We start from the raw sequence: 23,338 nt of genomic DNA, 5'->3' as shown, positions 1-23,338 counted from the left end.
TAATGTTTAATACCGTAAGTTCTTCAGAAATAACTTCAACATTTGTGAATATAGTTTACTAATATATTCTGGCAGAACACATTTGCAGAATAAATTAGGAATGCTATAAAGTACATTTAAATACTTGAATTTATTAAAGCACAATTTAAGAATTGTAATATGAACAAAAAAAACTCGGTGCATGATTAAAATACAAAAACTTTCATTTTTTTATTGAAAAAAGGTTAAGACTACCTATTACAGTATATTCGTACATTTACTGCAGCGGTGAAGCTGGAAGTAATAGTATGGGCTTTCATAACTTTTCCCTGCACTCTGGATCACAGCGACAATTCAGGACTCTTGACGACCTTTTCACACCAAGCTCACATTTATAATCCCACGCCAGCTCTGTACCAGCTCTAATGCGCCTGAAAAATAAAAAGACAATATGATGAATATACTGAAGTGTATGTTATAATACACATGCTTTAGTCCACCTGGGCATGGGCATTTATTATAGAGCCAAAGGCATGAGCAGAACCCATATTAATCCTGGCTTGGATTCTCAAAAGACCAAGCAATAGATAATATCATAACAGAAGGTCACTAACTTGCTGGCAAAGAAGGCCACCCAGGGGAATCGAAGGTCATGTGTGTCCACAAAAACATTCTGCGCAAACAGGTTTGGTTGGCAGCTATGCTGTAGAGAGGGAAAAAAAGGATAAGATGTTGTCACGAATTTTCAATCCCAATAATAACTAAACAACTATTTAAGCTTTGACCAATCCCAGAGGTTTGTAAGACCCTGGGTTTAATAATAATAATTAGGCAAAGACTGAGCTTCTGCAAAAGGTTTGTAAGCTTTATTCAGAGAACGTTCTAAAGTAAAAAATGCAAAGACAATAACTTTATAACTCCCACCCCCACCTACTTACACGCGCACAAACAGTAGGTGGGCTGGCAGTTCCATGCCGTTCCCTTCCTCCCTAGATTAGAGGGACCTTGACAGGGCCTCTTTCCTGTCATAAGTTTTTCAGAGTTTCAACCAGGTCAGGTCATGTATAGTTCAATTGTCCTCTGTTTTCTCAGTCACACAATTCTCACGCTTAACTTGTCTCAACCAAACCTTATTGGATTTGAGTCTAATAATTACGTTTCAGGGTGGACTTCTTTAGTCATTACTTTAAACATATAAATTCCCTTATCAGATGTATAGTTGGCAGATCTCTGAGAAGTATGGATATAGGTAAAATAGTCAGGGCATACTATCCAACACACGATACCCTCTGAATATTCCTCATGACTCACATTGAGGTAACGACCCACATTCCCCTCCAGCTTTGCGTCGATGACGTAGCATGACTCCTCCCCATCAAAGAAATGCCTAGTGGCATTTGAGGCCTCCTTGTCATTTCCCTCTGCTGTACCATCCTGCTGGTCAGAAGATTTGGCGGCAGAGCCCGATTTCTTCGCTGGGTCTATGAAAGAAGTGTCATTTGATTAGTCTGGGAACCAAAAAATGTAACATTTTTAAAAATCCCAAAATAGTGGAGAATTCATAGATGTTTCTGTCTAGATTTTTGTCTGTGCTTTACTTTCCTTTACCTTCCTACAGTATTTTGAGAAACCAACATTTATCAAACCAAATAAGATTGAATTCTCTACTGAACCTCAGTAAACTTTTTAGTTTCCCTCCATGTTTGTTCTGTATATACTGTTTCCTCTTACCCTCCTGTAGTATTTTGGCATGCCTGCGGGTGACGTAGCTCCTCTCCATAGAGGAGACGTTGTGCCTGAAGTCATCATCAGAGCCGCCATCATCTTCACTGACATCATAATCCTTGTCCTCATAACTGTCCTCATAGTCACTGGGTTCTTCATCATATAAGTTCTTCATACGTAGCGGCTCTTTGTCGTGGTTTCCCTCTTCATCACAGTCATCATCATGTTCACTGTTGTCTTCTTCTATGGGCTCTTCTGAACCTGATGGAGAACAGAGGCCGCAACATTACAGAGATGATCAGTTCTGTTTCTCTTTGCACTCCGTGATCTCTGTGTCCCCACTGGGTATGTGTATTTACAGTTCATGAATCGACATGGAAACCCAGTGTATCTTTTTCACATTCATATAAACATAATACACAGATAGGGTAGATCTGATGCTATGGCTGCAGGTGAGGCTCTGCATATCTGTACCTGACTCATTGTCGGAGCAGCGGGCCTCACTCTCGTAACCCTCCTTGCTCTCAGCTCCCTCTATGTGGTTCAGGTTGACCATATACATGTTGCCCTCTGTGCTCAAACTCTTCTTGTTCATGATTATCCCTAAGGGGAGAGATGGCAAAGGAAAAAGTTGTGAGCATTGTGTGGAATATAACAGGAAGAATGAGTAGAAGGAGAGAAGAGGGCAACACTACTAGAGGGCTTGTATTGAGCACTAAAATTATATATATATAATTAGCATTGCAGAATAAGACTAATAGTGTATGTAATAGGGCTGTCCCCGACAAAAACAAATCTTGGTCGACCAAGAGGTGTCTGTTCTTTTGACCAATTGATTGGTAGAAATGTATAAACATGTTTTTTTCCATATAGACAGCCTATGTGTTTGAATCAAATCAACTATATGCACTGAGCTTGTCTGACGCTTTAGGCGAACTGTTTGATGAAATAATTAAGACACACAAATTACTAGAGGGAGTCCGACCGCAATTGATTTGATTGTGCCGCCTGGCTCAGACTTGCTGCACTGTGTAAGAAAATAGACAGTTAGCACCCGTGGTCTCTCTCCTCCCTGCTGTAGCGACCACCACAGAACATCAAAGTGTTTATCGCACTGTCTGATAATTAAACATGTGACTGAAAAGTTCCAAAATCCCTCATTTGATTAGGAAAAACATGACCTATTCCCCCTCAACCCTTGTATGCATCGCATGCACGTGACCAAAGACCTACTCGCACGGGACTAGCATTACTAGAATGTCCCTTATTCTAGATAACGATTCGGACAGGATTGTCGCCCCCCCCCCAAACCGCCCCCAGTAATTATCTTTTCCCCAATAAATTGACAGTTATGAAGGAAACCTGGAGGTTTTTATTCTTGGCGTGAAGATACAGAATTTCAACATGTCCAGGTGATTAGGCCACACTGATAACTCGAGCTTGGTTCCCATATTTCCTTTAGTGTCGCCATAATATTTGAATTGATGAAATGTGATCATAATCATGAGGATATTTTAGTGATCTGCAGTATGTCCTAAAAGCCCTCAAACCTTCAGAGTCAGCTAAACAGTGCAATTGCACTTGAGATGCATTTTAAGGCTACGGATGAAAAAGTTAACTCATAATTTCCAAACGTTTAGGTCAGTTGTATGCTGCTGCTTTGCCATCTATTAACAGCAAGGGTTGCATTAAATAGGCTCAATACTTTTTACTGATGCATTTGGCAATATACAATTTATACGCACAAAACATATAAACAAAATCATTCGCTGAAAGTTGATAGGCTACTTGTAGGCCATTCATATATCCCTTATGCGCAGCACTTCGTTCAATTTATCGAATCAGTTACTGTTTTTGTTTTCTAAACAGGATGTGCTTTTAGGCCTATAGCTCGATGGTGGTTATTCAAGGTTGCAATACTAAGCCTACTAATGTTAATTACATTATTACTATTATAATAATAATAGCATAAGGAAAGAGATCATCAAAAAGGAGCGCTATTATTATAAATATTTGGTGTAAACACTAAATAAATTAAAAATAATACCAGAGAGGCTGTGCTAACACAAAAAAAGTGTCAAGTCTATTACAGCAAAACAAAGATTAAAAACATTTTTTATCAATTTGTGAAATTGTTTACTTGACATGTTGTTGCATGAGGATTGGCGCTCACAGAATCACTAGTCTATTAAACAAAAACAGGCAACAGAAGCAGGATTTATTTCTGTAGACATATTGATGATTTATAAAGCCAGGCACATTTAACAGTTAGGCTATTGATTACAGACCTAATTGACTATAGACCTAATTAAGTTGGTTTCCTCTCCTCACTTGAGACAATTAAGGCAAGGGCTGTTTTTTCATCTCCTCATTCTGCTGCTGTCGCCACGGCATTGTTCTCAACACCAATATGCTGGTTAACTTTGCTATTATTGATAAGGGAATTATATGCTTAAAGGTAATGATTACAGAACCCCACCCTGAAACATAAATAATTAGTAATTATTAGTTTATGTAACATGTATAATGAATAATTAAAGTATTAAACGTAAGTCCAACAAGGTTCAGAAGAGACCTGTGAGGGAGAGAAGTGTGTGTGCCTAATAAAATACCGAGAACAATTCAACTGTGTTTGACCCGACCTGGCTAGAACTCTGAGAAACTTATGATAGGACAGGGAGTCCTTCTCAAGGTTCCTCTAATCTCGGGGGAATGGAGCTGTTGGCTGGGTAGTGATACACAGTGGTGAGAACTCTGGGGAAGGATACAACTCACCTACTGTTCGTGTGTATGTATGTGCGTAGGATATCTACTGTTTGTGTGGAGGTATTTTATTTTTTATTTATCCGTTATTTTACCAGGTAAGTTGACTGAGAACACGTTCTCATTTGCAGCAACAACCTGGGGAATAGTTACAGGGGAGAGGAGGGGGATGAATGAGCCAATTGTAAACTGGGGATTATTAGGTGACCGTGATGGTTTGTGCGTAAGTGGGGAGGGAGCAAGTTATAAAATGGATGTCTTTGTATTATGGACTTCAGAACGTTCTCGTGAATAAACCGTACTAACCTTTTGCATAAGCTCTTTGTCTTTGCCAAATTATTATTAAACCCAGGGTCTTACGAACCTCGGGGAATAGTCAAAGTTTATTGATTGTTAGTTATTATCATTGTGATTGAAAATTCTCGTGACAATTATGCACATAGCAACATAGTAAAGGAAAAGGCACCAATTCAACAGCGCACTGATTTGTTTCAGAACCGTGGACAGCGACCGCTATCCAATGAGGGAGAAAGCGCATTTTTGCTACTGCTCGACTAAAGAAATCTTGGTCGACTAACAGGGGTCAGCTCTAGTATGTAATCAACAGAAGTCATACTTAAGAGCAGTCTGTCTGTGTTGGGTTAAATTAGGTTAGATTACTAGCTCACTCACCAGTGTAGGTGCAGATGAAGGTGCCCTTGGCAATGTCATCCAGGCAGCGGATTCCCCAGCTCTTCCCCACGGTCATGAAGAGCTGTAGCCGCAGCTGAAGGCCATGCTGCACCACCCGGTTAGAGCACACCCGTGGGTCACAGCGGCACAGTGCATTGCACTCATATATACTGCAGACAGAGGGAGGTGGTTAATATAGAAATAATAACAATAATAATAATAATAATAATAATAATAATAATAATAATAATAATAATAAGGGCTTTTCAGACATTGCTCTCAAAGCATGTCACAAAAAACAAATGCAGAGAAAGAGCATGAGAGGAAGGAGAAAACTGAGACCAACAGTCAAATGGATATTGCGATTGATGGATCATTTCCATCTGTCTATTAACAGCCTCACCCTGTGGAGAGGCGTTTCTCCAGCCTCTTGTGTGTGTAGCCAGCGTTGACGTCCTCAGGGCCCGCTGGCAACAGGGCTGTGGCCTGGATGGTCAGCTGGTGACAGGAGCATGCCGACCTACATCAACACAATACACATGTCCATAAATGCTTATGTCAAAACAACCTCTACATACCCCAAATACAATCCGATTAAGACATCGCCATTGGGTGAATGGATATAGACGAGCTGTAATTTGACATGTTTTTTTAGTTTTTTTTTTAGATGTGCCACATTAGGGAATTTACACCCCTCTTCATTGGCTACTACCTTTAACTCTTGGTACATACTTTGCATTACAGAAATCAAGGAGTATCAAAAACATGGCACCATGATGACACACTAGGGGTTAAAGCCAATTGTCTGAGGGGTCAAGTTAACCTCCCTTTTCATGTAAACACAAAAAATAATGACCATCATGCTTTTAGGGAAAGAGGGATATTTTGTACATCTATTAAAAACTGCTTGTCCAGTCTTTAAAAAAAGGTTAAGGAAATAAGTTGCAGTGATGGAGAACTTTAACCCCTGTGACACACACCTGTCCCTGCAGCCGTCGGTGCAGTCGCAGCCCATCAGAAAGTCTGAACTGGTGTTGATGGAGACCCCACTGGCTGCGACACGCTGCTTGTTGTAGATCACCGAGAGTGGCCGGATGCTGTTGAGCTCGTTGATGCAGGACAGCGGCTGGTTCTCTCTGCCCAGCGTCAGGTCTGGGATGTTGATCTTGTAGGGCCGGGGCTGGTGAGTGGTGGTCACAGACACAAAGGGGTCTAGGCAGAACATGTCCAGGAAGAGGAAGTCACAGCGTGTCTGTTGAAGGTAGTCCTGCACAGCAGTCATGTTGCTCAGGCTGAGGCCACACGGCGACCGGTAAAATATGTGGAAATACGTCTGAGAGAGACAGAGGGCCGGAGGAGGAAGGAGGTGAGAAAAAACAAAAAAAGGGCACAACTATACCAGAGTTTTGAATAACTACAGGTATGAATCTTGGATGACAACAAAACTATACATTATTTTTCATCTGTTATTATGGAAATGTAGCAATTGCTCTGCTCCAAATTCTCCAGTTAAGAAGAGCACAGCATTAGGCATGACCTAACACCCCTGGAGCTGAGTAATCACTATAGGTAATGGCAGAGTTCTGTATCATGAAGTATGATGTTCCAGACAGTCCAATTAGCTAGGTGCTCACCTTGTTACTGACCAGGGGTGAAGTTTCCCTTAGGATCAGCTTCACCTCCCCCAATCCTAACCTGAACCATTAGAGGGGAAAATGCCCAACTAACCCATGATCAGCATCTAGGGCAAACTTCACCCTACACCCACCTTGTTATTGACCCGGTGGCGGCCCTTCATGCGGCGGAACTCGCAGAGCAGGGGGATGAGCAGCGGGTTGCGTCCACGGTGCTTGGCCTCGACCTTTGACCGGATGCAGTTCAGGCAGGCGGGGCAGCAACGGTGGGGAGTGAAGGTGACCGAACCTTTAGCTGTGATGACAGACGACTCCTTGTCAGTCGTACGATCCTGGCCAAAGGGCCTCCTGACATGACCAGGGAGAAGATGACATAGGTGTGAGGGAGAATGAACGAGGGAGGAAAGGTTGACAGCCTGAAACAAGGATCCAAAGGTTAAATAAGGGGTACTTATATTGGACCTGTGTCACTGTGTGTGTGTCATGGTGTGTCACGAGAATCTTCAATCCCAATGATAATAATTGACAATCAATAGCTCTGACCAAGCCCCGAGATCTGGAAGACCATGGCTTTAATAAAAATTAGTCAAAGGCTCAGCATATGCAAAAAATGCCGCCTTTGGGGCGGCAGGGTAGCCTAGTGGCTAGAGCATTGGACTAGTAACCGAAAGGTTTCATGTTCAAATCCCCGAGCTGACAAGGTACCAATCTGTCGTTCTGCCCCTGAACAGGCAGTTAACCCACTGTTCCTAGGCTGTCATTGAAAATAAGAATTTGTTCTTAACTGACTTGCCTCGTTAAATAAAGGTACAAGTAAAAAGTAAAAAAAGATAGCAGTTTATTCAGAGAACGTTCTAAAGTCCATTATACAAAGACATCCATTTCAAAGCTGCACACATACTTCCACACAAACAGTAGGTATCCTACGCTCATACTTCCACACAAACAGTAGGTATCCTACACACATACAGTGCATTGCGAAAGTATTCGGCCCCCTTGAACTTTGCGACCTTTTGCCACATTTCAGGCTTCAAACATAAAGATATAAAACTGTATTTTTTTGTGAAGAATCAACAACAAATGGGACACAATCATGAAGTGGAACGACATTTATTGGATATTTCAAACTTTTTTAACAAATCAAAAACTGAAATATTGGGCGTGCAAAATTATTCAGCCCCCTTAAGTTAATACTTTGTAGCGCCACCTTTTGCTGCGATTACAGCTGTAAGTCGCTTGGGGTATGTCTCTATCAGTTTTGCACATCGAGAGACTGAATTTTTTTCCCATTCCTCCTTGCAAAACAGCTCGAGCTCAGTGAGGTTGGATGGATGGAGAGCATTTGTGAACAGCAGTTTTCAGTTCTTTCCACAGATTCTCGATTGGATTCAGGTCTGGACTTTGACTTGGCCATTCTAACACCTGGATATGTTTATTTTTGAACCATTCCATTGTAGATTTTGATTTATGTTTTGGATCATTGTCTTGTTGGAAGACAAATCTCCATCTCAGTCTCAGGTCTTTTGCAGACTCCATCAGGTTTTCTTCCAGAATGGTACTGTATTTGGCTCCATCCATCTTCCCATCAATTTTAACCATCTTCCCTGTCCCTGCTGAAGAAAAGCAGGCCCAAACCATGATGCTGCCACCACCATGTTTGACAGTGGGGATGGTGTGTTCAGCTGTGTTGCTTTTACGCCAAACATAACGTTTTGCATTGTTGCCAAAAAGTTCAATTTTGGTTTCATCTGACCAGAGCACCTTCTTCCACATGTTTGGTGTGTCTCCCAGGTGGCTTGTGGCAAACTTTAAACAACACTTTTTATGGATATCTTTAAGAAATGGCTTTCTTCTTGCCGCTCTTCCATAAAAGGCCAGATTTGTGCAATATACGACGGATTGTTGTCCTATGGACAGAGTCTCCCACCTCAGCTGTAGATCTCTGCAGTTCATCCAGAGTGATCATGGGCCTCTTGGCTGCATCTCTGATCAGTCTTCTCCTTGTATGAGCTGAAAGTTTAGAGGGACGGCCAGGTCTTGGTAGATTTGCAGTGGTCTGATACTCCTTCCATTTCAATATTATCGCTTGCACAGTGCTCCTTGGGATGTTTAAAGCTTGGGAAATCTTTTTGTATCCAAATCCGGCTTTAAACTTCTTCACAACAGTATCTCGGACCTGCCTGGTGTGTTCCTTGTTCTTCATGATGCTCTCTGCGCTTTTAACGGACCTCTGAGACTATCACAGTGCAGGTGCATTTATACGGAGACTTGATTACACACAGGTGGATTGTATTTATCATCATTAGTCATTTAGGTCAACATTGGATCATTCAGAGATCCTCACTGAACTTCTGGAGAGAGTTTGCTGCACTGAAAGTAAAGGGGCTGAATAATTTTGCACGCCCAATTTTTCAGTTTTTGATTTGTTAAAAAAGTTTGAAATATCCAATAAATGTCGTTCCACTTCATGATTGTGTCCCACTTGTTGTTGATTCTTCACAAAAAAATACAGTTTTATATCTTTATGTTTGAAGCCTGAAATGTGGCAAAAGGTCGCAAAGTTCAAGGGGGCCGAATACTTTCGCACGGCACTGTACTTCCACCCAAACAGTAGGTGAGTTTCTCTTTATAGTTTTCACCACTGTGTATCACTGCCCAGCCGACAGTTCCATTCCCCCGAGATTAGGGAGACCTTGAGAAGTACTCCCTGTCCTCATAAGTTTCTCAGAGTTCTAGCCAGGTCGGTTCAAACAGTTGAATTGTTCTTTGGTATTTTCTTAGGCACACACACATCTCTCTCTCCCAGTCCAACCTAATTGGACTTATGTTTAATACTTTAATTATTCCTTATACATGCTACATAAAATATTCTCCCTAATATAATTATTTAATCTGTATCTTTAAAACATATCAATTATTCGACATAGCAAACCACAGATGTTTTGAACAGGTCACAAGGTAAGACTTTTTAAATGAGAAAGGAGTATCCCGTAGCCAGATAGCATTCGCTATAAATTACCATTCATTTTGGTTCATAAGACGAGGTTCCAATCTCCTTCCTGGTACTTCATAGCACATAAACACCAACTCATCCAATGGCATAAATCAATTGTCAACTCCAGATACTCCCATCTCAAGTAAAACCTCTTCTTGCCCCCACTCCTGGACAAGCTCACTGAGGGGAGTAAGCCTCTAGGTCATACACTATCCCAGGATAAGTGCAACATCAGAGATGACTTACAATGGTTCCAGACACTACCACACACATCCCCCAATGCCAAAGGAGGGAGTGACTGGCGCACAAACATTGTGGAGACAAGTAATTGGTTCCCCATTAATCACACCATCCCTTCACATGGTTTAAGAATAGATAGACACATTCACATATGAAGACAACGTTCCCTCCTGTCCTCTTCCCTTTCTGATATATTGCATAGCACCAGGGACATGTGAAAGACACGCCTGACCTCTCCCCTCTCTGGGCCCCAGGTGACTATAGCCTGACAAGGGAATTTATATGTTTAAAGTAATGACTAAAGAATTCCACCCAGAAACGTATAAGACTATGTGAAATGTATTAGAATAATAAGACTATATTCCAATAATGTATGTGAGGGACAAGTTAAGAGGGAGAAATGTATGGTTGAGAAAACAGAGGCAGGTAGACTACACATGATAACTCTGAAAAAGCTGACAACAGGAGGGCCCTTTCAAGGCCTCTCTAACCTAGGGAGGAGAGAACGGCGAGAAACTGCCAAGGCTGGTATTAAAGTGAAAAAAGTGTGTGTGTGTGTGTGTGTGTAGAGGGGTTATAAAGACTGCTCAAATTTTGGTTGACTTTAGAACGTTCTCTCAATAAAGCTTACGAACCTTTTGCAGAAGCTGAGTCTTTGCCTAATTATTAAACCCAGGGTCTTACAAATCTCAGGGATTGGTCAAAGCTTAAATAATTGTTTAGTTATCATCATTGGGATTGAAAATTCTTGTGACAAGCCCCAGCTGAGGGAAGAAGTTCAACTGAGTCCGAAGGGATACATTCTAATAACAAGTATATCACCTAAGCATATTATGCAGATAAGACATCTTAATGATCTGTTACACAACTAATTCTGATTCTTCCGCCACATGGGTTACTGGCCCAACGCTCTAACCCAGGGGTGGGCAACTCTAGTCCTCGGGAACCTAATTGGTGGCACACTTTTTCCTCCATCCCTAGCGAACACAGCTGATTAATCAAATTGCATTCTAAACTGAAGATCATGATTAGGTGATTATTGGAGTCAGGTGTGTTAGCTGGGGTAAAACTGTGACAGCAATCAGGCCCTCGAGGACTGGAATTGCCCACCCCTGCTCTAACCGCTAGGCTACCTTCCACACTAATAAAATTGAATAATAATGTATGCAGGAAATACATATTCAAGAAATTCGTGCAAGACGCACCTTTTGAAAAAAGTACAGAAACAGTATAAACACAAGACAAATTCTACTCACCCTACGGATGCTGACTGTTTACCAGCAGCTGGCTGGCCCTGGCTGACATTGTTGGAAGTGACCTGCGCTGGTATTACTGTTGACGAGGGGTTGACGTGAGGTTTGTTGGCAGCAGCCGTGCTAGTCTGGTGGATTGTAGTAGTAGTCGAAACTGCTCCCCCTGGGTGATGGACAAAGAGTGTGCTCGCTAACTAAACACATTGTCCAGATGGCTGATGTAGATGTTCATTCAGACAAACACAAGGCTGTAGATGTGTTCATTATTTATCAACAGGGCACAGAGTAAAAAGGAGATAAGACAGACACTTACCACTGTTGGGCCGTGTCACTGTTGGTTTATCCTTTGCCTCCTCAACACGTTTCTTCATGTTGGCCATATGCTCCAGACGCAAAGAGCCTCGGTACACCCATTCCTTATGTTCGTCATCCTGAGAACACCACACAGACACACTTTACCACACAGTGAGACATACAGGGAAAAAGGCTTGGCATTATGTGTGTCAGTGAATAATTAGACTTCAGTTAGGTAAGCATAACCAGAATACCACAGATAGTGATTGACTGCAAGTCAATCACTATCAATTTAATTCATGGTTACGGACTAAGTAGTTGTAGCTTCTCACCTTGAAGACGACGCACAACAAGCTGCAGTCAATCTGCTCTACTTCTGTCCTCCTCTGGATCCCCTCAAACTCCACATTGATGGGCTGGCCTGGTCTGTACTGGGCCATAGGCGGGTTGGGATACACCTTGATGTAATCCTTGATGAACTCCCTGTTGGCCTCATCCTCTATGTCCTCCCACACCTCCGGCACTGCAGTCGATAGAGAGAGACAGGAGGCTTAGCTTGAGTGAGTCTGTGTGGTATCTGCAAGAATCTCACCAACACCTGCATTGCAGATTAAACTTGTAGCATAACAACAACCCGCGTATGAGTTTTGCTGCTCCGTACAAGCCAATTAATTGAAAAATGGATAACTCAAATTACTTTGGTATATCTTGTTGCACAGGTAGATTCACCTAACTACAGCTGGATCTGAATAAAACATCCTACATTTGGTAGGAGGATCAAACAAGATTGAGCCAAGAAGTATTGAGTATAAGAGACTTTTTCATTTTTTTATTTAAGTCTGAGGCTGTTCTTACGTGGTCTGCAAACAATGTGAAGATCCGGCAAACCGACATAGGAAGGTGTGCCGTCATCAAAAAAGACCAGGAACCTGAAACACAAGAAGGAGCGCCACAGAGCTTTACTAAGACATTGATGGATCACATTCAGCATGATGTTTACATATAACATCATCCAACCAATCACACATAATACTATCACATATGGCTGCTACGCCGGCTGTTCTACCTGATAAATGTACACTGTCCCTGATTAGAGGGGAACAATTTTAAAAAATGCAGTGGAACTGGCTTCGAGGTCCAGAGTTGAGTTTGAGGGGTGTAGGCTATATTAAATGGATTTATGTTCCAAAGGTCCACATCAGTGGCTTGTAGGTTATGGTGTAAGCCATGAGATGCTAAACGTGTTTATGTTAATTAATGCTCAATTACTGTGAGACCGGCAATTATTTGCATGACAATCGAAAGGCTGACAAAATGTAATGAACGCCACAGCCCTACTCACGCACACTCTCATACCTCATGCGGTTCTTTCGGTTGGGGAGCTCAGCCAGAATGCCAGAGTAGAACCAGGACTGCTCGGCGTCCTTGAACTTGGCCACCACGCGCACACCCACGTACAGCCTCTCCAGTGAAGCAGTCTGGTCAAAGGCTATGTGGTGTCCTGACAGCATGCTTCTCCCTTTCTCGCTAAAGTCCACCTTATACCTGCTTCCATTCTCTGTGGAGCGTCAATGGTTGAGATATAGAGAACATGGAGAAAACAAAGAATTCTGTAAAGGACATGAACTGATATAAAAGCAGATTTATGACTAGATATGTCAAAGTGACATGAGATAAGAAAAGATTATTGTCCCCATGGGGACATTTTGTTTGCAGCTCTGTGCATACATTACAATACATCAAGCATAGACGAATGGACATATCTATACCATTACAAACAAATACAATGAGAATATAAATAAATCAGTGGTTGTGTGTGTTCTTACCTGATGGTTTGATTTCTGTAATCCTTCCTGAGTGCCAGGTCTTGGTCCTCCTCCTAGCCAGGACCTTCATATCAGTCTTAATCTCCTCCTCTGTGAGGCCGGGAGGTGGCTGAGTGGCAGGGTTTGGTGCATGTGTCGGAGCTTGCGACACGCTGGTCACCACAAATGGAGTGGACGTTTCTGTCAGAGAGAGCGAGAAGACCACCATGAGAACTAAAGATTGTCATTAAAGATATATCACTGACATCAAGTTGAAAGCAATTTAGAGAAGACCAATAATACAAAACAAGGTCAGACATTTGAAGTCCAAAATGCAAAGCAGAAGTCACCTTTTCTGGCCTCTTGTTGTTTTAATGGGACAGTGGAACCACTTTTGCTGGCCTCCTGTAATTTTGGTGGGGAAGCTGTGCCACTTTTGCTTGAGTTCTGCTGTTTTGTCGACGCAGAGCAGTCACCTGCTCTGGGCTTTTGTGGTTTCGATGGCACAGAAGGATTTGTTGGGGCAGGAGGTGAGTCTTCCCTGTAAGACACAAGTTGATGCTTGGTTCGGACAGATTCTCTTCTCTTCCTTTCACCTTTTCCACCTTTTCTTGGCCGTCCACGTTTGCTGGACTCTGGACGTTTTGTTGAGATCTTTTTTGATTTTGATGGAGTATACTCATCGCCACTGTCTTCTTGTGGACTTGGTGGTTCAGACTCAGACTCCGCAAGGGGAGTTGCTGGGGTATCATTAGAGTTTGAGGCTTCATTTGGGGCAACAGTTACAGTCACAAAAGGGGTGGTCACAGCTGGAGAGGATGGCATGCTCTCCATGTCATCTGCCATGTCATTGTACTAAGGAAGAATGAGAGAAAAGCATGTCAGGAGCATGGCCGAGACCACACACGTAGAAGTGTGTGCATTTACATCCTATCTGGCTAAGTTCTCACATTTTCTGTGTCACTGTCTGTAGCTGGGACTTCTCCAGGAGCCGAATCGGAAGCAGCAACTGAGAAAACGATAGAACGGAGATTAAACAATAAAGCATAACGTATTGAGATTGAGGATCACATCCCATCCCCTCTGTTCCCATTGAAACAACATCTCCCTCAATCCCTTACCTCCGTCTGTGGCCATGGTGTTGTCGTTTCTGTCAGCGTCCCCATCATCGATCTCAATGATACTTTGCTGGCCCACTCCTTCATCTTCAGAGTCTGTGTCTCTGTACTCCATGCCCAGTTTGCTGTACAGCGCCTTCATAACGGTCTCACACTCCACCACAGACCTGTGGAGAAACAGTCAAGGCAGAGGTTGCGGTCCCGAAGGTAACAGCCCTGTTCCCGCCCTCCCTGGAAGCTTCTTCCCCACATTCTGCCGCACGTTTCTTTACCTCTACGCACATATTTTTATGGTCACCCTGCCTTCACATTTCTCACTCAATCATGAATTATAATTCTTAAAGTTTTACTGGTGAAACATCCACGCAGCATCTGCATGTGTCGCGGCAGAATCAGAATCCTTTAGGTAACATTTATAAATAAGATGTTTTATTCATTTTCATAAGCATGCTTATGTGGGTAAAGTTACTTGGGCCCAGAGAGGGGAGAGGTCAGGTTAGTCTTATCTGTGAATGTGTCTAACTATTCCTAAACCATGTGAAGGGATGGTGTGATTAATGGGGAACCAGTTAGGTTGGCTCCACAATGGCTGTGTGCCAGTCACGTCTCTCTGTAAGCTTGTCCAGGAGGGGGTGTAATTGATATATGCCATTGGATGAGGTAATGTTTGGTTCTAAGTGGTACCAAGAACAAGATAAGAGCTTCGGTTTAGGAGACCAAACTGAACGATAATTTATAGCTAATGCTATAAATTATGGGATACTCTTTTTTTCTGGTAAAATGTTCTTTGTATAATGTTCCTAAGACCTGTTATTCGTTGTGAGTTTTGATGGGTGTGTCTTGGCTATAAATGATACTAAGGACTTTTGTAAGCACTCTCAAATAATTCATTTATAGACACTGAATTGATCTGAGAGTCACAAGGCTATGGTGAAGCTCATATAATTAAAGATGGACATTTGACCTGTGTGTGGTTTGCCCTCATGATTTGGTAATACAGGAAATTTCCACGACACATGTCAACCATTTGATCTCAAATCAGTTTCATGGGAATATACACTTAGATCTTCCTGAGTTAAGTAGTGTTGTTTTGAAGTACAGTATTGTTTAGAATTATTATGTACAGTGAGCTAATTTTAGAGCAGAGGGCTGTAGCCTTTTTGGGGTAGGGGTCAGCATTTTCATTTGTGGAGGAATAGCGTGCCCAGAGTGAACTGCCTCCTACTCTGTCCCAGATGCTAATTATATGCATATTATTAGTAGTATTGGATAGAAAACACTCTGAAGTTTCTAAAACTGTTTGTATGATGTGTGTGAGTATAACAGAACTCATACGGCAGGCAAAAACCCGAGAAAAATTCAAACAGGAAGTGGGACATCTGAGGTTTGAAGTTTTTCAAAGCTTGGCCTACCAAATACACATTGAGATATGGATAAAGTTGCACTTCCTACGGCTTCCACTAGATGTCAACCGTCTTTAGAAACTTGAATGAAGATTCTACTGTAAAGGAGGGGTTCATGAGACCTCTGAGCCAGTGGTCTGGCAGAGTGCCTTGGTCTCATGACGCGCGCTCCCGACAGAGTTACCTCTCGTTCCAGTGCTTTTCTGAAGACAAAGGAATTCTCCGGTTGGAACATTATTGATGTTTTATGTTAAAAACATCCTAAAGATTGATTCCATACAGTCCTTTAGAAACATGTCAAATGATGTAACGGAACTTTGAGTTTTTGTCTCATGAAGATGGATTACTGGGCTGAACACGCTAACAACAAGTGGCTATTTGGACATAAATGACGGACTTTATGGAACAAATCGGTCATTTATTGTCGACCTGGGACTCCTGGGAGTGCCTTCTGATGAAGATCATCAAAGGGAAGTGAATATTTATGGTGTTGTTTCTAACTTTGTTGAGTCCAAAATGGCTGTTTTGGGTTCTGAGCGCCGTTCTCAGATTATGCTTTTTCCGTAAAGTTTTTTTTAAATCTGCTGTATTGGACTTGTTAATGTGTGAAAGTTACATATTTCTAAAAAATATTTTTGTATTTCGGGCGCTGCCTTTTCAGCAGAATGTTGTCGAGGGGTTCCCCTGCGCTAGAAAGGTTAACAAACTGTAGCATACCTGTGTTGTTTCAATCAAAGCACATATTTTGCCTAGTGCTTAGTGCTGTTGAGTTGTCCGCATGAGGGAAGTGAGGTTGTTTTTGTCTTACAGTAACGTTATACTATGCTATTATAGTCGGTTCTGTGTAGAATCGATCATTATGTGATCTTGCAGACATTGATTCAGATTTGATCTTTTTTTTTTTTTTTTTTTTGTCAGAGTAGCCTGTTCTCTGGGCAGCCGAACGAGTAGAGCAGAGACTGTGCATAAAGTAGAGCATCCTACACATGCACAGAAGCTTAGGATCTTTAGCTACCGGGAAGAGGCTTCCGAAGAATTCGGAACTGCAGCCTTTGGAATGTCAACAGTCAAATCAGTGCACAACAAATCCACAGCCACGAGTCCAATAGCACTGCTGCAGACAACAGTCTCACATGTATATGCTACAGTGGAGGCTCCTCAGAGGAGTAAAGGGAGGATCATCCTACTCAGTGAATTTCTGAAAAATGAAAAGTGAAATATTAAAAAGGTATCCTTTTTAGATAAAACTATACTAAATATATTCACGTCATCAAATAACTGATTGAAACACTGTTAGGAATAATGACTAAACAATATCCCCATTTTAAATAAAACTAAGTAAACTTATACTCTGTTTTATTATATCTGATTAACAATATGAATTCATAAGTGAGGGATTGTGGAGCCTGAAAAAGGGGGTAATTAAATTAAATAAATACCATTCCAGCCAGGTTGGAGAAGATTGGAAGTGGGGGTTTTTAAGTAGGCAGAAATGGTCATTAACCTATTGCTGAACCGACTCAACTTAGCTCTGGGATGTTTAGATAAGGCAGTGTGTGTTTCCTTAGGTTTTCCATTAGCTGGAACTGTCTGCTGAATGGTGATGGATGAAAACTTCAGAAGGTTTATCTCAAATTAACTTCTGAACTGTTGGGAGAAATAATATTTTATAACCTATGACGTCATAAACTGTTGTTCGTGGTTACATGGCAGCGCGCTCCGAGAATAAATACTATTATCTATTTTTGATAAGACTGGTCTCTGTCTATTTTATGCAAATAAGAATCTTACAAATTCTCATAAAATAGACTAAGTGAATTCAATTAAAGAAAACATATTGGAATTATGAAATTACAGTAACAAACACTTATCTCCCGAGTGGCACAGTGGTCTAAGGCACTACAACACAGTGCTAGCTGTAACACTAAAGATATTGGTTCGAGTCCAAGCTATGTCGCAGCCGGCCGCGACCGGGAGACCCATGGGGTGGCGCACAATTGGCCCAGCATCGTCCAGGTTAGAGCAGGGTTTGGCCAGCAGGGATGTTCTTGTGCCATCGCGCACTAGCGACTCCTGTGGCGGGCCGGGCGCAATACACACTGAAATGCTCGGGAGTGTTTCCTCTGACACATTGGTGCGGTTGGCTTCCGGGTCTAGCGGGCATTGCGTCAAGAAGCAGTGCAGCTTGGCTGGGTTGTGTTTCAGAGGACGCACGGCTCTCGACCGTCGCCTCTCCCGAGTCTGTATGGGAGTTGCAGCGATGGGACTAGACTGTAAACTACCAATTGGAAACCACGATATTGGGCCTTAACAGCTGCAGGACAACTATTTTCCATCCTCCTTTGAGTACATTGACTTCAACTTCAATCATGGTTCTTCCATGAGCCTCCTAAGGACTTCCGAAGGACGTCCTCCAACCTATTAGAGCTCTTGCAGCACGAACTGATATGTTGTCCACCAAATCAAAGGATCAGAGAATGAACCTTGTACTGAAAGCATAAGCTACAGCTAGCTAGCACTGCAGTGCATAAAATGTGGTGAGTAGTTGACTAGCCAATAGTTTAACAGGTTAACAAAATCATTTATTTATTATTTTCTTTCACTTACTAGCTAATGCAGCTAGCTAATTTAGCCTACTCAAACAGAGAGGAATGATATTTATGTTGGCTAGCTGGCTAAGGCTATCCAACACAAACTGAGTCAAGGTAAGCTTTTGGTTTTATAGTACTATGGCACTGGTAATTTTCCACAACTGTCCAGTACCCTCCTCACACACCACACAAAGGAGTGATTTATTACTGGCTCCTAAAGACCCAGCCAGGCTGAATTCTTGTTCCATCTGTTGAGGCTCTAAAGATCTTATCACTCCCCTTAGACCCATAGACTGTGAGAACTGGTGAGAACCTGTTCTTGTTTGTTCAATGCTTTAAGAAAGTGGAACCAAGTACCTTAAAATATATATATATAAATATTATATAATATATATATATATATATATATATATATATATATATATTTTATATATATATATATATATATATATATATATAAAATATATATATATATATATATATATATATATATATTTTATATATATATATATATATATATATATATATAAAATATATATATATATATAAAATATATATATATATATATTAAATATATATATTTTATATATATATATTTTATATATATGTATATATATATATATATATATATATTTTATATATATATATTTTATATATATATATATATATATATATATATATATATATATATATATAAAATATATATATATATATATAAAATATATATATATAAAATATATATATATAAAATATATAAAATATATATATATAAAATATATATATATAAAATATATATATATATATATATATATAAAATATATATATATAAAATATATATATAAAATATATATTAATATATAAAATATATATTAATATATAATATATATATATTAAATATATAATATATATATATTAAATATATAATATATATATATATTTAACTAGGCAAGTCAGTTAAGAACAAATTCTTATTTACAATGGCGGCCTACCCCGGCCAAACGTGGACGACACTGGGCCAATTGTGCGCCACCCTATGGGACTCCCAATCACAGCCGGATGTGATACATCCTGGATTCGAACCAGAGACTGTAGTGGCGCCTCTTCCTCATGTAACTTTCGAGAGGAGCAAAACTTCTCTTCTGACCCTTATGCCACATTTGTACAATAAAAATAAAATATCTACATTTGTCATTTTGATCTGTCGCTCTGTAAACATGCCTGGGCGAAAATAAATAATAGCAAGGAAGCATGGGCTTGGATCACAGCATGACGACAGACGTCGTTAGCAACGGAATAATTATACACAGACAGACAAAGTAGGCCTACTAAACGATGCCAAGTAGACAGACAAAATCAACCATATCGCCCCAGCAAAGTAGACAGAAAATAGGTATATTGAACAACAACAACCAGCTACGGATTCTGATTCATACATGATGTTTGGAGAAGGGGAGACTTGTGCCATGTAACGAGTGACTGAATGCGAGTGAATGAATTATTCCTATCACAGATAATTACAACACCGTTACAATACTTGTTTTGTCCGAGTACTCGGCACACCCCTAGTATTCAATCTGCAGATAAAAAAATCCAATAGAAACTCTCGTTTGCAGCTGTTTTGTCTAATGATTACACCCTAGATCAGCTAGATGTACGAAAGAGTGTGCATAGCGGTATTGAATGTCACTGTCTGTCACCTTTATTACTCCAATTTGTCTCTCTCTCTGACCTGTGCACCTACGTTATAAACTTTCATTCGTAGGCTAGGTTGTAGTAACCTCATGATGGGTATAGGGAAAACTAGAGTATCATGTAGTAGCCTAAACCTTTCAATGTTACATTGAGCTGGGTTAATGGAATATGAATGACAGTCATCCAATAAGCTGCAATAAAAATAAGATGCAAGCATTGCAGACCAAGAAAACAAAACTTATAGGCTGATCCCAGATCTGTTTGTGCTCTTACCAATGCCACTTCTCATGGTCAAGCCAAACATTTCTATATGGCATGAGAAACTGACAAGAAGTCGACATGACAGCAGATCTGGGACCAGGCTAAAACACTTAAGCCAACAGGCTGAAAAACACTCACTCGCAGGCAGTGTTGAAAAGGGTGCGGGTGCAGAGGGCCTGCTTCTCCTTCCGCTGCACTAGGTTCTGCATCTGGGCCAGCTGGGTCCTCCTGAGTTTCACCAAGTCTTGATTCTCCACCTCCTCCTGTATCCAGCCCTGAAGCTCCCCCACGGTCATCTCCATCTCATCATCCCCACTCTCCATCACTTGGGAGACTGTGACACCTATCTAATGGGTGCTCTCAGGTTTTCAACAGTAGGTCTGTGTTCTGGTCCTGTTGACAAAACATTGACAATTTCCTTCAGCTTTTCTAAGAGCTCATAGCATGGCCTGCAGTTAAATGTTTTCATTATTTGTTTAGATATTAAAATTGGCGTTGTAATGTAGACATTGAGCCATTTGACTTAACAACAAATCGTCAATCGCCCAACAAATCAACACAATTGGCACGTGAACTGTTACACGGTTGTTGATAAAACACCACAACGCCTTTCATTGGTTCAAAGAGGTATTAAGTGTAAGCTTTTAACAAACTAATTCTTATTTTACTGTAATGAAAAGGTCCAAACTGCACAACGACGGCGAAGAAATTGAATGTTGAGGTAACGTTAGAGAAAGTGAATGTTATGAGGTAACGTTAGCGAGCTAACGTTAGCGTAGTCTGATTATTAAGCAGGCTGTGAAATAATCTATTATTTGTATACCAATTAACGCGAAGTGTGTATTACAGCCTGATTAATCAGATAAACGCTAACGTATCTTGCCTGATTAATCAGATTGAAGTTGGCGGATCTAATGCGACAGTTAGTAACGCTAGCTAGTTTAGCTAAATTAAACCCAATTCGATATTTAGCTAGCGTTAGTATTACGAGTACTATGCTAGCTAATCCAAATGTCTTAATGGTAACTATAAACTAGTATAGCTAGCTAGCTACATATCTAGCTAACTATGGCTGAATAACTCCATTTCTTCGGTTAACCAAATTGTGTTGCAAAAAAACATGTATTTTCTCACCTGAAGCTTCCCGCAAAAACATTCACTGTCCACTTCCGCGGACGACGTTAGCCCAGTCAGCTAGCTAAATGAACGTTAGCTTTAGCCAGTCAGCTAGCCAAGTGAACGTTAGCTTTAGCCAGTCAGCTAGCTAAGCGATTGTTAGCTTTAGCCAGTCAGCTAGCTAAATGAACGTTAGTTTTAGCAACCAAGGCAAGGGGGAGGGTATGTCACAGTGTTCCGTTTTAGCCAATTTTTTTCAACATGCTGCAGTTCTTAGACCTTTGTGTTTTAAACGCAGGTAGTATATAACGTTAGCTTTGTCCAATTTCCCATGCATACTCTTTGGTCGAAGTAAAAGCACCCGGGTGTGCAGGCTAACTAACTATTACTACACCCACCGCCATGATGAATTGGAAGACACTTGCAAACTGGGCAGTGGGTGGGAACGTTATCCCCGGTGTGGTCTCCTACGATGGATATACATGTGCACTGCAGACAGAGTGTAGAATGCGATGCTAGAGCAAAGATCTAATATAATATATTTGCTTAAATGTATAGAGTTAATACTGAAAAGAGCTGGCTCGCATATCAGAAGAGCCGAATCTATTTATAAAAATATAAAATCATTAAGATATTAATAATCTAAAGATTTAAATGAGTAGAATTAACTAATTCAAATAACGACAAAGGAAATAAAATAATATAGGCCTAAATGCTCAAGCACACATTCGTTCACACACTTAGCAGCCGAGGAGAGAGAGGAAGGACAGCTGTGAAGACAACAGCTGGAAAATTAGTCGGAAGCACAGTAGCATGTTAGAGCATAGTGTAGAACTTGCCAAAACAAAATCTCATATAAAGCCGGTTATACGCACAACCTACATCGGCATATGTGCACCCAACTGTGAAGCTAGCTGTAGCAGAATGTCAAGAAACTAGCGGGCTTGATAGTGATGGAGCCAGCACCTCCACACATGGTGATGTATCCACCCAGTCAAGTAGGCCTACTCCGCGACCAACAGCAGCGCAGTCTTCTATGGACCAGTTTATGCCAAAGTCTATGTCTGTATCAAAACAAGGCCAAATTGATATTGCATTGGCTAAAATGATTGCCACCGATTTCCAGCCATTTTTGATCGTGGAGGACAGAGGTTTTAGAAATTATAGTTTCTCTTTATGGGGTAATACCCCCTGGTGTTTGGAGTTGTGGAAATAAAGAGAGAAATAGAGGTGAAAGATGATAAGGAGACTCAGTGCCCTCTTAGGTCAAATAAAAGGAACTGGAAAGGAAAGGGGAGACAGAGCAAGGTGCAGGAAGGAAACCAGAAAAGTTGAACTGTTATGAAAGATTATGTGGAAATAGGAAGACAAGTGTGAATGGTTTTGGTAACATGGGTTATCAATAATAGTGATATTTGATGCGATATACTGGAATAAGACATTAAGTCATCTGTATTATCTAGTAATACATTTGCAGACATTATAGTATAGATTCTAATACAAGGTGTTAAGTGCCGTGACTAATTAATTATTGTCAGGGGAAGTGGATAGCCCTACCTTGGAAAATACTTAATAGAAGGATTGGATTATAGACGGGAGGGGTAAAATAATTAGCAAAGAGGTTACTAAACCTAAAATGAACTTTAAAATGTTTTAGTTCGTTTATGAACATTGTAATGGTTGGCAAAACCATCAGAGACAACCACAGGGCCCTGTGAACCCATGGGTGGGGCCTAATCAGGGATACTAGGGATGCCCAGAGAATCCTACAGGGGAGGGTCAGTTTTCAATGATATC

At 40.9% G+C, this 23,338-nt stretch overlaps 1 protein-coding gene across 1 annotated transcript; it reads right to left on the bottom strand.

Moving 5' to 3' along the window:
• Nucleotides 1-111: 111 nt before the first annotated feature.
• Nucleotides 112-22,146, bottom strand: LOC110496022 (histone-lysine N-methyltransferase SETDB1-B). The gene is made up of 20 exons (XM_021571643.3): nt 21,560-22,146; nt 20,564-20,818; nt 14,482-14,645; nt 14,311-14,369; nt 13,711-14,215; nt 13,382-13,561; nt 12,912-13,113; nt 12,411-12,484; nt 11,888-12,078; nt 11,575-11,692; nt 11,265-11,424; nt 6,908-7,121; nt 6,120-6,472; nt 5,543-5,659; nt 5,140-5,309; nt 2,179-2,307; nt 1,711-1,965; nt 1,291-1,460; nt 594-682; nt 112-410 (listed from the first exon to the last, which is right to left on the bottom strand). The coding sequence occupies exons 2-20, from the start codon at nt 20,746-20,748 to the stop codon at nt 296-298; spliced, it is 3,450 nt and encodes a 1,149-aa protein (XP_021427318.1). The 5' UTR covers nt 20,749-20,818; nt 21,560-22,146; the 3' UTR covers nt 112-295.
• Between the last annotated feature and the right edge of the window lie 1,192 nt (nt 22,147-23,338).

This window comes from Oncorhynchus mykiss, chromosome 18, assembly GCF_057628025.1.
Source record: "Oncorhynchus mykiss isolate SJ-2025 chromosome 18, ASM5762802v1, whole genome shotgun sequence".
NCBI lineage: Eukaryota > Metazoa > Chordata > Actinopteri > Salmoniformes > Salmonidae > Oncorhynchus > Oncorhynchus mykiss.
The sequence above is the reverse complement of the archived record's forward strand: the minus strand, read 5'-3'. Positions and strand labels throughout refer to the sequence as shown.

Bases quoted from the DNA above. Each gene is read 5' to 3' on its own strand.
- LOC110496022 (XM_021571643.3), bottom strand. From the start codon at position 20,748: ATGGAGAGTGGGGATGATGAGATGGAGATGACCGTGGGGGAGCTTCAG. The intron at 2,308-5,139 runs GTGAGTGAGCTA...CTCTCCCCTTAG, and splicing joins CTTCATCTGCACCTACACTG to GGATAATCATGAACAAGAAG. The intron at 683-1,290 runs GTGAGTCATGAG...CCCTCTCTACAG, and splicing joins ATGTGGGTCGTTACCTCAAT to CATAGCTGCCAACCAAACCT.